At 42.2% G+C, this 16976-nt stretch overlaps 1 protein-coding gene across 1 annotated transcript in view; it reads right to left on the bottom strand.

Moving 5' to 3' along the window:
* ephx4 (epoxide hydrolase 4) overlaps positions 1–13407 on the bottom strand; it is a 70056-nt gene extending 56649 nt beyond the window's left edge. The window contains exons 1-2 of the mRNA XM_043700123.2: positions 13011–13407; positions 7719–7804 (exon numbers count right to left, since the gene is read on the bottom strand). Of these exons, the coding sequence (XP_043556058.2) occupies positions 7719–7804; positions 13011–13367 (443 nt within the window). The 5' untranslated portion in view covers positions 13368–13407. The remainder of the gene's footprint in view (positions 1–7718; positions 7805–13010) is intronic.
* Between the last annotated feature and the right edge of the window lie 3569 nt (positions 13408–16976).

The following is a 16976-nucleotide window of genomic DNA, read 5'->3' as shown; positions in this document are numbered from 1 at the left end:
TATTTGGAACGTGTCTCTACAGGCAGGTCGAGAGATGCACAAAGCTTTGTTATTGGCTTTTTGCCTGAACAGTTGGCCTGATACAGAACACTGGGGTGTATTTGTATGAGCTCTTGTGTGCTTGCAAAAAAATGGGAATAAGATTTAAGCACAAGCAGTTTTGAATGCTGCTCCAAAAAGTCCAACTGAAAATCTGCAGCTTGACCATTTTTTTTAATGTTGGGGAAGACAGATTCTAATAATGAGAAAGTCAATGTCTTCTTGTCCATTAGTGAGTGCAATTGCAATTCACTAAAAAACAATTTAGTTACAGAATTAGAATAGGGCCCCTTGAGTTTGCACTTTATTTAACTCAGGAAGAGAAGGTAAGAGTTTCTCCATACAGTGTGCCAAACAGGATTTCAATTTTCCAGGCTAGGCAGATTTAGCTATTTTAGAATGCTGAACTAGTAACTGTGATAAGAAATGTCAAGTTTCCTTCATTTTTTTCTCAATCACCAGTAAAACACTCATGTGGGTAATGTAACATTTTCAAACAAAGCCTGTTAAAGGAAATGCTGTCATTAAAAAGTGAAAGGAGCTTAGGGAAAGAAAGTGGGATCTCAATCAAAATGAAGTTGGAGAGGCAATTAAAGCACCGCATCCCCCCGGTGCCCACCTCTCCCTAAAGGCATTGAAAGCATTAGTGGACACCACATGATCCCTCTCCAATGATACGTGGGCTTGAAGATCACCATGGAAAAGGGACAGGCAGTTGGCAGAGATGTCCCACTCCATGGTCTACTGCCTGGACCTGTTTATTGCCAGCCTAGCCTGGCCAGGCCCTGGAGCAGACCCATGAGAAGGTTCTCCAATTTACCCTCTCACCTCTGCGCATGGTGGCCAAAGGACAGGAACATGGGGCTAAAGTGCAACAAAAATCACAACAGAAGCTTTTTCAAATAATTAAAAAAGGAAGTGGTAACACCACAACTAATATACACATGGTCCACAGACTCCGCAGCACCGCAAAATAAACTGTTGTGCATGGAGTCCGTGAACCACTGCAATTTACAGTTATAAGGGATTGCTGCTTGCAAAACCCTCCACCCCAGGTTCCTGATGGAAGGATGGAGGACTCCTGTGTAGACAGACATCCACATCCCCACTGCCCAGCGGCAAGTAAGCATGCTAAGGCATGTCCAGGCAGCAGACATAAGAATCAAGGTGGACGGTATGCAGCAGCAGCCTGTACAGGAACTGTTATTTCACCTCCCGAAATAACGCACAGCACATACTCAGGAGGCAGCTCAGGTTGTGGCAGGTTCAGGACTTTGGGGCCAATGTGAAATTCCAACCAAACAGGGGAACGTGCAGACGGAATTTCACCGCACGCCTGAGCATCCTCCAACTGGTACACAACATCGAGTCCAAGCGCTGCCGTTTTCAGGTGTAGGATGGCGTCAGCCATGAACTGGGTGTCCACTGCCACCCTGCTTGCCAATTCCTGCACCAACGTCCAGCCCAGGCCTCTACCACCCAGCACGTCCCCATCTTTGGTCACTCTCGCAGCCACAGTCCTCCCTTCCGCCAACCACTCGAACCTGCAATGGTGGAGGTATGGATTCCTGAGCAATGGCTCTCTGATAATAGCTGCTATGCCTTAATGAATTAGATGATCTTAACCACTTGTAGTGATTGTAACGAGCTCAGCCAAGTGGACATTATTGAATCTGAGTTCTCTGGTCGGCGCTATTAACCTGGTCAATTGGGGAGCCTTGGCTGACAATAAAAAAAACAGTGTCAAGCATTCTGATACTCTTGAGAGCTGGCTCTGAGGGAACTGGATAAGTATCAAGGACTCTCCATGTGTAAATAAAGGGTGACCTCATAACGGGATACTGGCCTCTGTGGAGTTATTTCACCATGGAGTCATACAGTATGGCAACAAGCCCTTTGGTCAAACCATTCAATACTGATCATAATCCCAAACTAAACTAGTCCCACCTGCCTGCTCCTGGCCCATATCACTCCAAACCTTTCCTATCCATGTACTTACCCAAATGTCTTTTAAACATTGTAACTGTACCCACATCCACCATATTCTCAGGAAGTCATTCACCAATACCTTTTGTTAGTTCAATTAGATTTCACCATTTAGCCAAGGTGAAAATTTTTGTCCAATCTTAATCAATAGACAGAGAATCTATCCAAGGAGAAAGGCTTCACAATTGGACAATTTACAGTCCATTAACCAGATCTTGCTGGGAACCATCACAGTCCATTTTTCTGAATGAACCACCAGACTTGCTTTTTCATTATAGTAGATACACTATATATCAAGGGATAATTCAATTTTGTCTGGTTTCAAGTTCCAAAGAAGGGTCCCCAGACTCAAACCATTAACTTTGTTTCTCTTTCCACATACACTACCAGACCAACTGAGTTCCTCTAGCACTTTCTGTTTTTTTTTCAATTTTGTCTATTCAATTTTGTCCCGGTAGAGATTTTGCGTCATAGCTTACTTTTCACATTGAAAGCTCATGGTGAGGGAAGAAATGATGTCATCAGCAAAGGTCGTGTCCATTTTCAATGTCATTGATGATTATAGGTAATGAAGTGGACCCAAGTTTATTTAGCTAACAGCATGATGCATAGGTAATGTGGGAAAATGACACACTCCCATTTGTGATGAACCAACCTGAGAAAGTTGTATACACAGTTCAAAAGCTCATAAAGTATATAATAAAAGGCTAACTTCATGGTACAAACATAATATCATCCACTAACAAAAGGTATTGAATTATGAAAAAGGAAAATGGTACTATAGGGTGGAGTCAGCACAGCTTTGCGAAAGTGAGGTCATGTCTGACAAATCTGTTAGAATGCTTTGAGGACGTAACAAGCAGGTTAAACAAAACAGAGTCAGTGGATATGATCTATTTGGATTTCCAAAAGGCCTTTGACAAGGTACTGTACACGAGGCTGTTAAATAAGATAACAGCTCAAGATATTAGGCACAAGGTACTGGCATGGACAGAGGATTTGGTTGACAGGCAGAAAGCATAGAGTGAGGATAAAGGGGTCATTTTCAAGGTGGCAGCCAGGGACTCGTGATGTTCTGCAGGGATCAGTGTTGAGGCCACAACTATTCACTGGATACAGATCTGGACAAAGGAACTGAGGACATAGTTGCTAAATTTGCAGATAAAAGATAGGAGGAGGGACAGGTAGTGTTAAGGCAGTGGAGAAGCTGCAGAAGGACTTGGGCAGGCTAGGAGGATGGGCAAAGAAATGGCAGATGGAACAAAATGTGTACGGTTATGCAGTTTGGTAGGAAGAATAGAGATTTACATTATTTTCTAAATGGGGAAAGGCTTCAGAGACCTGAAGGAAATTCACACATCAAAGGGACTTGGAGTCATGGTTCAGGATTCTCTTAAGCATGTTAGCCTTCATTTCAGGAGCGATAGAATACAAGAGCAGAGATCTACTGCTGAGTCTGTATAACGCTGTGATCAGATCACATTTGGAATATCATGAGAGGTTTTGAGTTCCATATCTAAGAAAAAAATGTGCTAGCATTGAAGGGGGTCCAGAGGAGGATTACAGGAATGATCTCATAGATGAAGGGCTTGTCAATGAGGAGAATTTGAGGACTCTGGGCCTTTACTCAATGGAGTTTAACAGGATGAGTGGGAAATCTGGTTGAAACTTACAGAATACTGTGAGGCCTGGATTGAGTGGACGTGGAGAAGGTGTTTCCACTAGTAGGAGAGACCACAACCCAAGAGCACAGCCTCAGAGTAAGTGGATGACCTTTTACAATTGAGATGAGAATGAATTTCTTCAGCCAAGGGGTGGAATATCTGTGGAACTCATTGCTGTAGAGGCTGTGGAGGCCAAGTCATTGAGTGTATTATGAGTGAGATGGATACCACAGAAAATGGGGGGAGATACTAAACGAGTATTTTGCATCAGTATTTACTGTGGAAAAGGATATGCAAGATATAGACTGTCGGGAAATAGATGGTGACACCTTGCAAAATGTCCATTCTACAGAGGAGGAAGTGCTGGATGTCTTGAAATGCATAAAGGTGGATAAATATATCCTCAGGACCTGATCAGGTGTACTCTAGAACTCTGTGGGAAGCGAGGGAAGTGATTGCTGGGCCTCTTACTGAGATATTTGTTCATCGATAGTCACAGGTGAGGTGCCGGAAGACTGGAGGTTGGCTAACGTGGTGCCACTGTTTAAGAAGGGCGGTAAGGACAAGCCAGGGAACTATAGACCAGTGAGGCTAATGTTGGTGGTGGGCAAGTTGTTGGAGGGAATCCTGAGGGACAGGATGTACATGTATTTGGAAAGGCAAGGACAGATTAGGGATAGTCAACATGGCTTTGTGCGTGGGAAATCATGTCTCACAAACTTGATTGAGTTTTTTGAGGAAGTAACAAAGAGGATTGATGAGGGCAGAGCAGTAGATGTGATCTATATGGACTTCAGTAAGGCATTCAACAAGGTTCCCCATGGGAGACTGATTAGCAAGGTTAGATCTCACGGAATACAGGGAGAACTAGCCATTTGGATACAGAACTGGCTCAAAGGTAGAAGACAGAGGGTGGTGGTGGAGGGTTGTTTTTCAGACTGGAGGCCTGTGACCAGTGGAGTGCCACAACGATTGGCGCTGAGTCCTCTACTTTTTGTCATTTACACAAATGATTTGGACGCAAGCATAAGAGGTACAGTTAGTAAGTTTGTAGATGACACCAAAATTGGAGGTGTAGTTGACAGCGAAGAGGGTTACTTCAGATTACAACAGGATCTTGACCAGATGGGCCAATGGGCTGAGAAGTAGCAGATGGAGTTTAATTCAGATAAATGCAAGGTGCTGCATTTTGGGAAAGCAAATCTTAGCAGGACTTATACACTTAATGGTAAGGTCCTAGGGAGTGTTGCTGAACAAAGAGACCTTGGAGTGCAGGTTCATAGCTCCTTGAAAGTGGAGTCGCAGGTAGATAGGATAGTGAAGAAAGCGTTTGGTATGCTTTCCTTTATTGGTCAGAGTATTGAGTACAGGAGTTGGGAGGTCATGTTGCGGCTGTACAGGACATTGGTTAGGCCACTGTTGGAATATTGCATGCAAATCTGGTCTCCTTCCTATCGGAAAGATGTTGTGAAACTTGAAAGGGTTCAGAAAAGATTTACAAGGATGTTGGCAGGGTTGGAGGATCTGAGCTATAGGGAGAGGTTGAACAGACTGGGGCTGTTTTCCCTGGAGCATCGGAGACTGAGGGGTGACCTTATAGAGGTTTACAAAATCATGAGGGGCATGGATAAGGTAAATAGACAAAGTCTTTTCCTTGGGGTCGGGGAGTCCAGAACTAGAGGGTATAAGTTTAGGGTGAGAGGGGAAAGATATCAAAAAGACCTAAGGGGCAACTTTTTCCTACAGAGGGTGGCACGTGTATGGAATGAGCTGCCAGAGGAACTGGGTAAAAACGAGGACTGCAGATGCTGGAAACCCGAGTCTGGATTAGAGTGGTGCTGGAAAAGCACAGCAGTTCAGGCAGCATCCGAGGAGCAGGAAAATCGACGTTTCAGGCATTTCCTGATGAAGGGCTTTTGCTGGAAACATCGATTTTCCTGCTCCTTGGATGCTGCCTGAACTGCTCTGCTTTTCCAGCACCACTCTATGCCAGAGGAAGTGGTGGAGGCTGGTACAATTGCAGTATTTAAGAGGCATCTGGATGGTTACATGAATAGGAAGGGTTTGGAGGGATATGGGCCGGGTTCTGGCAGGTGGGACAGGTTGGACCGAAGGGTCTGTTTCCATGCTGTATATCTTTATTACTCTATATTAGGTTCTTGATTGGTAAGGGGTTCGAGGGTTACAGGATGAAAGCAGGAGAATGGGGTTGAAAAACATCTCGGCCATGATTGAACAGTGGAACAGGCTCAATGAAAACCTAATTCTGCTCCTATATCTTATGGTCTTATGCAGTGCCAATGGTGCTACTCAAAATTAGATTAGATTAGATTAGATTATTTACAGTGTGGAAACAGGCCCTTCGGCCCAACAAGTCCACACCGACCTGCCAAAGCACAACCATTCCCCTATATTTACCCCTTCACCTAACACTACGGGCAATTTAGCATGGCCAATTCACCTGACCTGCACACCTTTGGACTGTGGGAGGAAACCGGAGCACCCGGAGGAAACCCACGCAGACATGGGGAGAATGTGCAAACTCCACACAGTCAGTCGCCTATTAGAGACTGAGCATTCTTGCTGTTAAGATTTGTAGGTTAGATGGATTGGCTGTGGGAAATGCAGGGTTATAGGGATAGGATGGGGGGGGGGTTCGAGATGGAATGCTGTTCTGAGGATTAGCGTAACCTCGATGGGCCGATGGCCTGCTTCCATACTGTAAGGATTCTATGATTCTATGGTTAAGTACTGAATAATTGCATTACATCAATCTTATACATTCATTGTTTTATTGAGGTTTGGGGCTGATTTTGGGCTGGCGATTGGTGGGACAATTGTGAAACCTCTCATCCAAGAGCAGAAGCTTACCATACCTCAACTCCCAAACTCCTTATAAAATTGCAAGTGGGTTTCCAACTCCGTGACTGACCCGACAGGAAAACCTACTCTCTTGCAATATCTAAATAGAGCAGAAATGCACCTCTCAAAGCAAAGATGTACCTTCTTCTATGAGATTTTACAGTTTTACTGTGAGTATAGGCAATTGCTCAAACATTTCACAGGTGTGGTCCCTTGAGGTCCTGCTTGAAGAGGTTAGTGAGAAAAGAGGAAGAAGTTGTCTTTGGACCCCAAGCTTGTTGGATCCAAAAGCACCTATTGCACCCGACATGGAGAGACATGGCTGAGATTGTCAACAACAAGAGCATTATCTTAAAAACTAGGATTCAATGCAAGCAGTGCTTCAATGAACTCTCACGGAATAAGAAAGATGTGTAGAGCTCTCTCTTTCTCTCTGTCTCTCCCAACAGTACATGATACCATGACTTTCCAGGTCAAATACTACAATAACCTTTCACCCTCATTACAGCAACCAATATAACAGCAATTCGAGTATTACATTAGAACTGGAATTAGAATTAGATTATATTGTCACATTTACTGAAGTACAGGAGTACTGAGAAAGGTTTTTTCAATGTTGCCATTCACAGTGGCATCTTAGGTACAAGGTACCCAGGTACAAAATCTTAGGTAAAAAGCAGAAAAATAAAGAAATAAGTTAGAAGTTCAACATTACAATTCTTCTCAGTATAAAGTAGTAAATAGGAAATAAAATTAAAAATTCCAAATTATAGTCCTTTTTTAACCATGGGCCTACAGTCACAGTTAAATAAGCAGTGAAGCGTACACTCCTAAACTTATCTAAAATAACACATACTTCAGAGCTCCAGGTATCAATAATTCAGTATACATTACAGATTATAGCTTTAAACACAACACCAAGTCAAGTAGTTGCAACACAGTTACTGGAAATGATGGTAATTATGGTTTAGTGAAACATTCAAAGCAATACATTTCTTAATGTTCTTCTGTCTTGGGAACTGCTGCTGGGAAATCAGTCAAATCATATCAGCTGCAGTTCATTGTATTTTTATTTAGTAATCAAGTTCACATAATAAGGGAATAGAGTAGCAAAGTGTTCAATTGGTATAAACTACTGAGTTAGTAAAGTAAAAACAAAGATGTTACCAGAACTCTGGGAATCCATGCAGCAATAGCATAAGGGGTTTGCTCCTTTCCCCAGCAGCAACATAGTGGAACCGTAATCCTGACTCCTAGAAGTTTACAGAAAAAAAGAGAAATTGAGTATTATGACTGTCATCCTTTTCAAAATAACTAGTAGTTTTTAAAAACATATTTTGTATACACATGTGCTGCATTGACTAATTGCACTAAAAACTAGCTACCAAATACTCCAGTGTTATTAGATCAGGCTGAAACCATTATGTAACACAATAAGTAATCTTTACATTCTACACCTATCCATGGGAATAAATATGTTCATTCCTATGAAGGGCTTTTGTTTGAAACTTCAATTTTCCTGTTCCTCAGATGCTGCCCGACCTGCTGTGCTTTTCCAGCAACACACTCTTGACTCTAATCTCCAGCATCTGCAGTATTCACTTTCACCATGGGAATAAACAGACAGACCCTTGAGTATATTACAGTTCCCTGAATAAATTAAACATTCAACAAAATAGGAGCCATATGGGGTGAGGTTTAGGAGACAGTTTTAATGTTGTAGGTAATGATACAGAAAATACTGGTCAGGCATAGTTTTTGACCATAAAGAATTAACCTCAGAATGTAGGACTGCAATCAAGTCTAGGAAAAGCAGGTTAGGCTTGACCGTTCTCTTCCCTGAAGGATATTTGTGAACATATTTGGCACTTACAACAATCCACTAGATTTCAGAGACATTTTTCTCCTGCCAACCCATATAGAATATTGTTTGCAAATGTTTATATGAAATTTATAACAACTAGCATTTACACAGGGCTTTTAGTGTAATAGGATGTCTCAAGGCATTTTATAAAAGCATTAAGGAACAAAATTTGATACTGAAATATATAAAGGGTCAATAAGGGCAATCTCTCCCTTAATCAGCATTGTATTCCAAGCTGTCTACATCCCCAGGTTCATTCAGTCCTTCATTAAGAGGCGTGTTTTTGCCTTTCTTTCCAGTATGAAGGATGACAAAGTTCACTAACTCATGGATACCAACACTCTTTGTAATCCTTACTTTGCTTCTTTTCCAACATCATGTCTTTGTCAAATTTCAATCCTTAGTCACACTTTCCCTTCTTTTCTCCCTCCAGCTCTCCCCCATTACATGTTTAAAGACTTTGACATTTTATTGGCCATGTTTTACAGTTGTGAACCAAAATTTGTTTCCCATTTCATGTGGAAGTTGTACATTTTAGATTTCTTTTCAGATGGTCCAGTTTCATCATTCATCAGTATTGGTTCACTCTGTAGGCACATGACACCACTCTGTTGCAGGTCATTCTGCAGGTCGGTCTCTGGGTCTATGCCTTTAAAATATCCAGAATGTTAATTGCTGCTTTCAAGTGCGGAGGCGCAGGAGGTCTCTTCTGTGGTCACAATTTGTTTCTGTGGCCCCTGTTTGGTTTGTATAGATCAAATATTGGACGTGGGGCACAGCACTACTCCCCAAACTTTTTATTTGCCCTGCAAGGATCTATTAGATAAAGAGCTGAAGGAAAAAGTTGCAGCTCTATAGAGAACAGGCAGATAAATGGGACTAGCTGAGCTGCTCTTGCAGAGCTCATGATGGGCTGAATAACCTCCTATGCTTCTAGTACTGTAATATATTGGCTTCACACATCAATTCCTAATATATTTATTATGTATTTGTTCACATTGCCATCTCAAAACTTGCTTTACTCTGTAATGGACCCCATTGAAACACAATGCAACATGCTGGCAAAGCCTGATAACAACATGGACTTTTCTCTAGCAGTGTGGCTTCCAGACCTGGCGTGATGACTGACATGCACACGGTGAGGGAACACAGGCAGAAGATGAGATCAACTGTCAGAGACTCTGATCCACCAGTCTATCGCAGTCTACATGTTGGAGACCATAGCTGTAAACTAAGATAACTTATATTACTTCTAGTGAAATTAGGGCATTATTGGAATTTTAGCCCTCAACATTTCCTCCTAACCAAATAGGGTATCCAATTTGTAACCCGAAAATTAATCACCATTGAAATCCTATCATTGTACACAATCTGAACCATTTTTGCAGTTTTAACCAGCAAGAATAGAATATGCAATTCTTTGCAGTTTCCAAACCAAAGTAATATATTACAATTCAAGTTTTAAAATAGATTTTAATAACATCAGTAAATAAATGAGCAAAAAAAGTGATCTAATTTCAAAAGGCAGGAAAGCATCTGTGTTTCAGTAAATCTGCATTTGAAAGAAGCATGGTAACTAGGAACATATAGGTGACCTTAATTGCTCTAGATTCTAGCATTCTCCTCCACATCTCTTCCCCTTTCATCACTTACACCCACATCCTCCCCACACCCAACACATTCAGCTAACTTCTTTTTCAATCTTTCAGCTACGCTACAGTGTGGGAAGATTACAGAGCTTCCACAGAGTTTTTTCTATAATGATATTTTACTAAGAGCTGTGAACAATCCTCAGCAAACTTGAAAACACCAAGGTCCTTAATGTTGGGCATATTTTTCCTTCCCGCCTACTTCTCCAACATTCTCATCTTCATGTATTTCAAATATTCTCTTTCATCTTCAGCTTGCTTGTTATTTCTGTGTTCTGCTTTCTTTTCTTATGAAGACCTCTGTCTCTGGGCCAGTTGGGTGATACAAAGATCTCCATTATTCAGGTTACCCATTATTTACCCATTTGCCCCTCCCCAGCTAAACCTTGCTCACACTTTCCCTGCTTTCAAAACCATCACTTCAATAAAAGAAACTACCTCAAAGCTCCCCACCTCATCAATTGTGCTTTGTCTCCAATCCTCTCCTGTATATCTCTTGATTCATCCAGGGAATTGATTTAGCTCAGTTGCAGATTGTTATTTTTACAAAGCAGTGTGATACCAACAGCATGGGTTCAATTCCCATCACCAGTTGAAGCTATCCTGAAGGTATCTCTTTCTCAACCTCTTCCCTTGCCCTCAGGTCAAATCACCACCTGTCACTTCTCTCTCTAATGAGAGAAGTCCGTATGGTCTGGTAAGACTATGGCAACAACTTGAATCATCCTGAAGAGTTAACTCCCTCTGGATCATTAAATTCCCCCTCCATCATTAAGGATGTCATCCATACATTCTCAGCATCATTTCTGAAGTGTGCTTTGCTTCAAAGTACCCATGCTGACAAGAGAACTCAAATTTCACAGCATTTCATGTTGCAGAATGCTATGACACACGGTAGCACTGAAGCTTGAATTAACAAAAAGAGAGCTTGAAATGGACAGGAAGAATAGGTCTGAAAATGTGTTGCTGGAAAAGCGCAGCAGGTCAAGCAGCATTCAAGGAGCAGGAGAATCGATGTTTCGGGCATGAGCCCTTCTTCAGGATTCCCGAAGAAGGGTTCATGCCCGAAACGTCGATTCTCCTGCTCCTTGGATGCTGCCTGACCTGCTGTGCTTTTCCAGCAACACATTTTCAGCTCTGATCTCCAGCATCTACAGTCCTCACTTTCTCCAGGAAGAATAGGTCACCTGAAATAACCTATGAAAAGCAATTAGTTTTGAGAGAAACAGAAGGCAAAGATAATAGCAGTTCATAACAGATGGATTCATCCACTAGATGTCAAAAAAATGCTATTTATTATCAGCAGAAATCACAGAGCAGAAATCCATACACATGTAGGAAATCTTGCAGCTCAAGACAGAAGAACAGCAATAGATCACAGATCTTTCAATCACTGATCTGCTCAACAATTTTCTAACCTTGTGCATGATTGGTGTTGTATATTCCAGTGTGTGTAAGTAGTATAAATAAAATCCAGTTAATGAGCTCAAAACTACATTTAAGGAAAAGGTGCTGAAATGTTCATTATAACGTTACATCATAACAAAAAATGGATTAAAAGACTAATATGACGCCCAGTATTAAATTATTCTCATGGTCTCAAGGTATTTTCCTAATTCTACACTTAAAGTGGTGAGAAATGAGGTGGCACAAATAAATGTCTGCATCTTTTAAGCTAATCACAAGATTTTTACAATACTGACTGTTAGCTGTGGCGTGAGAGAATGTGAATTAATCTGAGCCAATCTGAAACCCAACGGCTAAACAAAACAATGTTTCAGACCGTTTTGTTTCAGAAAAACTACGAATGGCCACTGTATCTCTAACCATTTGACCTTTTAAACAGCTGAGACCACAAAATAAATCCGATCTCGAAGAACTGTTCACTGCAACTCATTTAATTTTGATAAGGCACAATCACGCTTTACTCATCTTCTACACCAAACTGTTAAAGATTCCATTAAAATATATGACTGGCAGGGGAAAAAAAATCTACCGTCAGGTCAGTAGCTTCAAATTGTAATTGGCCCGCCTTTTTTTGTCTCACTCGAAATGCCATTTTTATAAGCAACTATAAATATTTATATCAAAATCTTTAGCTTTTTTCTCAGGCAGAGTTCCCCAACATTAAGGAAAAAAAGGGAAGAAAATAAATTTTCGAAATTTGGGTCCAAAGATTCTTACAACTATTCCAATGTGGTGCCCACATGAGATTTGCTTGCTTTGAAGCACTTTTGTAATTACTATTCCAATAACGTGCTAGTCAAGGCATAGTTAGGGGTGACCTACACTGAGAGAACGTGCGTGGCCGGTAAAAAGCTCTTTACTTTCTGATAAAACCTGACACAGTTTCTAAGTTCGATGAACGTGGCTCTGGGGGAAACTGCGCGGACAGCCACGGTGGACTGATATCAAAATGATGCACATCAAAATCTGAGCTCTGCAACCATTAGTCAGTGAATGGAGGGAGTGCGTTTCTAAGGCGCTGTGCCGCGTTTCGCTGAGGAGCTGTCCCTAATTTCAGCACTTGGTCCACACGCTCCGCGCTGGGGATAAACAATCGCGGCAAAATGGGAGAAATGTTAATGTGGCGCAAGGACTGCAGTGCATTGGTACATAGTTCAGGAAAAACTGAAGCGATCCAGCCATTTCGAAACACTGTAGTTGTATTTTGTTGATGTGCATTTAAAAAAAATACGATTTGTTTTCGTTTCATTTCAAGGTCTGATGTTTACAAGCGTTCCATAACAGTTCAGTCCCACCCCAGAGGAAATATTAAAACATCATTCACAGGCCTCCGGCTGAGCGACCAGGGTACAGGAATAAACCGGGGGTGGGGGGTTAATGATCAGAATACATGCAAAAAAAAACAATTTGTAAAGAGCAGCCTGGCTTGCTGTCACTAAACCCCCAAACGTGCGTGCAGTGTTCCCAGTGTTGATTTACCTTAATCCGCACATAACAGTGTGTGCCCAGGGACGTGTCATTTAAACAGGCGGGCAGCGTCTCACGGACTGTCCACTGGAAGGTCTCTGCCGGTTTCCTGATTATGTGCCATAAAACTTTGAGCGAGACCAGGCAGGCACAGAGCCCGCAGAAACTGTACGCCAGAGCCCAGAGGAACGATCTCACCAGGAATCGAGTTGTGAGCATCAGGAAGTCGCACAGCGGGCTCACCATAGTCCCACTGGGAATGAATGAGGGAGCTGGGTGACCCGCAGCAGCCTTCACCTGCTCCAGTGCCAAGGAAGAGCCCCTTAAACTGAAGTCATGGAAACCACTGGAGATCGCAACGTCAAGCATTGCGCCTACGTAAAAGCGCACTGTTTTTACAAATAGATGTGGCAGATTTCATTGGCCGCCTCAGTGTCTGCAATCGGAAGCAGCTCCCTCTCTCTCTCACTCACTCACTCATCCCCTCCACCCCCTCACAAGCCGCACACCGTGAGCCCCACAGCCGGAGAAATCTCCAGCTGCTCAGGTGCTGGAACCGGACACCGACCAGAGACAGTGCAGCACAATGGCAGCCGAGTGAAATAGTGCATTCAAAAGTACAGGGGTCACATTGTGCTCAAAAGTAGCCTGGCTCGCAGTTGATGCACGACCCCCCGCTCCACAGGCGAAAGAAAAAAAAACAAGCCTTCATTCAGCAAAGACGATCAAACCCCAAAACCTCAAAATCACAGCACTTGCTGCTGAGAGCAGGGGTAAGCTGAATGTGTAGCCTTGGGGAGAATAGGAGAGGGATGAGGTATTCTGAACTGTTTCACTGCCTCCCTCTGGGATTTCTGGTATTTTCCTAGATGACCTTGTGATATCTGCCACCACGATGGGTCTGTGACACCGGGTCAAGTTTGTTCACTGTCACCAGTGATTAATGGTAGAGGGTACACTACCATAAAGTATCTACAGAAATGGTACTGCTCTTGGACAAGAACAGTTACTGGTACAAACATAAACATTTGGAGCAGGAATCGATTTATTGACTTTGAGGGAGATAACTTGGCATGAGCTCTGGCCCGAGAAAGTTCAGGTCCAGGCTGTACCATGTCAGCACCTGTTGCAGCAGTTTGAGCTTACCAGCAACAGCAAGGGCACTGATGAAAAGGCAAATGCTGCTACTTCTGAGGATTGAAAATCCATGATCTGTGAAGACACTGTCACTCTGCCAGTGTGGTGCCTCAGGAATCCTAGTAAAGTGTTGTCAGACACATTACTGAGCTGTAGTGATCAACTTTATAAAAAACCCTTTTGTTATCAAGTGGCCCTATGTTAAAAACTCCTATGTGTTAAAGACAGATAACATTAATATCTTTCACTATCTCACTAGTATGAGGTGCTTGATAGGGTAGACAGGAAAACATTTTTTCCCTTGATGAAGGGATCAATGACCAGGAACATAGATTTAAGGTAAGGGGCAGAAGGTTTAGCAGAGATGTGAGGAAAAACTTTTTCACACAAAGAATAGTGAGAATGGGTGATATGGGTGATAGAGGCAGAACCCTCATAACATTGACATGCACTTACAATGCCAAGGCAGACAAAGAGCTAAGAGCTGGAAAATGGGATTAGAATATTTGATGGCTGTTTTTGACTCGCACAAATGCGATGGACCAAAGGGCCATTTTCTGTTCTGTAGTTCTCTATGATTCAATTACAATTTGTTCCCTTTTCAAAGTAGCCTTTTTATCCAAGTCTTGTCTAATTTCATGTGCAAAAGATTTGGTTTTAACTCGTACACAGGTTCCCTTAATTCTAGGCTACCTAACCAATGAAATAGTTTCTGTCTACCCTGCCTGTTTCCTTCAATATCTTGGAAGCTTCTATTAAATCATTCCATAAAGTATAAGGAATGGTCTAGTTAGGGTGTACATAGACAAAGTTTGAGTGTTGCCCCTTGTATTCTGTAAGACAACACACAAAGTTGGTCAGTTGACTGTCTGGAATTATGGATGGTTTGATTTGTAATTAGGGTTTTGAATTTACTTTTGTCATAGTTTTATACTTACATGGTCAAAAAGACAAAGTAATGGTCAGTCCAAGAGGGAAGCTAAGGTGCTGGACTGAGCAAGTGGGATCACACTTACAGGTACTGCATTTGGTTGAGTCAATATGGATAGCCTATCTGGAAAGGGTATGTGTTGGCTGCCTCCTACCTTCCTCTTTGGGGCTGGTTGTTGCTTACCTGGTGGCAAAGATTGTGCCGTCCTGGTGGGGAGGCTTGTATTACACAGCAGACCACAACAAATCTTCACAATAAAAGTACTACAGGTCTCCTCCAGCATGGTTCAGGTAGTGAAGGCATTGTTTAAATATCCCAATGGCCTGCACCATCATTTTTCATGTGCTTTGGTTATATGCATAATGCCCACAAATGCATGGGTTTCATATTGGAGCCATGTGATCAGTGGACATTGCTTGTCAGCCAGCAGCTACCTTTTTTTGCTGTAGTGGCTCAAATGGACTAGAGGACTGCTGCAGAATGAAGAATTGTGTTTGCTGGCAGAATATCAGAACTGATCCTGCATACCGCCCGTATGGGTATTGAGAGAATGCAATCATTTCCAGTTGTGATATATCTCAAAATTGATTTGTGACACCCACAATATGATGCAGTTAGTAGTATTCTGCACCTCAGGGAAATCAGCAATTCTTACTAAGCCAAGGTCTCATGGTGCCCACTTCTTTTTGACTAAAGAATGATATATTTTCAGTCCTTTGGATGCAGCTCTTCCTTTGATCCAGTGGACAAAAATTTGGGACATGTTGGCTGCTTTAGACAGGATGGAGCAAGAGGTGTAAATGTTTATGGCCACTGTCCTCTTTGTAGCCATTGGCAATGCCACCCATAATCTGGTCTGAGGTTGCAAATAGCAAATTTCAGTGAGGACATCCTTAGCGAGGGGAGATGTTGGACATATTATTCCAGATTGAGGTTCAGATAGGAGAATTGGCAGGTTTTGGCAGTTGCTGAGAGCCCTTTCCCCCATCTTTGAACATTCATTCTCCATTCTTGCCTCTGTTCATTCTCCCTGTTCTGCTATGGTTAAAGGAGAGACTGTCAAACAAGGAGATGCAAACTCCTCCATAGGCTGAGAGAGTTTTGTACAGAATTCAAGTCAGGACAAAATCCTTGAGCATATGGCATGTCACTTTCTGTAGACTGAAAGTACTTTAAGTAGCAATATGAATCATCTAGTAAAGCAACAGCAGGTAGAAATTATTCAGCAGCTAACCAAAAACCAAATGATCCCTTTAAATAGCACTGATTATGGGAGGGGCTTGGAGTGCTTCCTATAGCTGCAGTTATATTCAGCTGTGTAAAGTTAAGGGATGACATTAGCTAGAACATTGTGCTCCAAGATGCAAGCTCTGGCATTAAATCTCTGGATTAAATTGGTTACTTGCAGTACACGTCTCCTGTGCCTGTACAATACTCTCACCAAAACTGAGTGTCCAGAGCAGCTAACTAAACATATGCCACGGACATCGTTGGTGCTGTAAAAAGGTGTAATTCAACTGATTCCTACAGCCCATATTGCTTGAATTTTCTGACAAAATTTGATGACAATAGCAAACTACAATTTCAAATCTCTTCCTCAATTATACTGAAGATTGCATTAGCACTCCTGTCATTCCAGTTTGGAGACATTTTTCATTAACGACTACTTTCGAGTTCACTCTTTCCTCACCCTCCCCTTTTCTTGTGAATATCCTGGATTAAACTGACATGTAGTGAGTTAAACTTGCACCACACAGTGTCAGACATTGACCATCTGCAACAAGAGTCCTACTGCCTCCCCTTTTTTTTATTCACTCATGGGAAGTGGGTATCACAGCATTTATTTCCAAACCCTAGTTGTCCTTCAGAAAGTGGTGGTAAGCTGCCTTCTTGAACTGCTGCAATCCATT

The sequence above is a fragment of the Chiloscyllium plagiosum genome, unplaced genomic scaffold, assembly GCF_037043375.1.
Source record: "Chiloscyllium plagiosum isolate Xiang-an unplaced genomic scaffold, Cpla_swu_hap1 HiC_scaffold_9, whole genome shotgun sequence".
NCBI classification, from domain to species: Eukaryota; Metazoa; Chordata; class Chondrichthyes; order Orectolobiformes; family Hemiscylliidae; genus Chiloscyllium; species Chiloscyllium plagiosum.
This window is presented reverse-complemented; position numbering and strand designations above follow the sequence as displayed.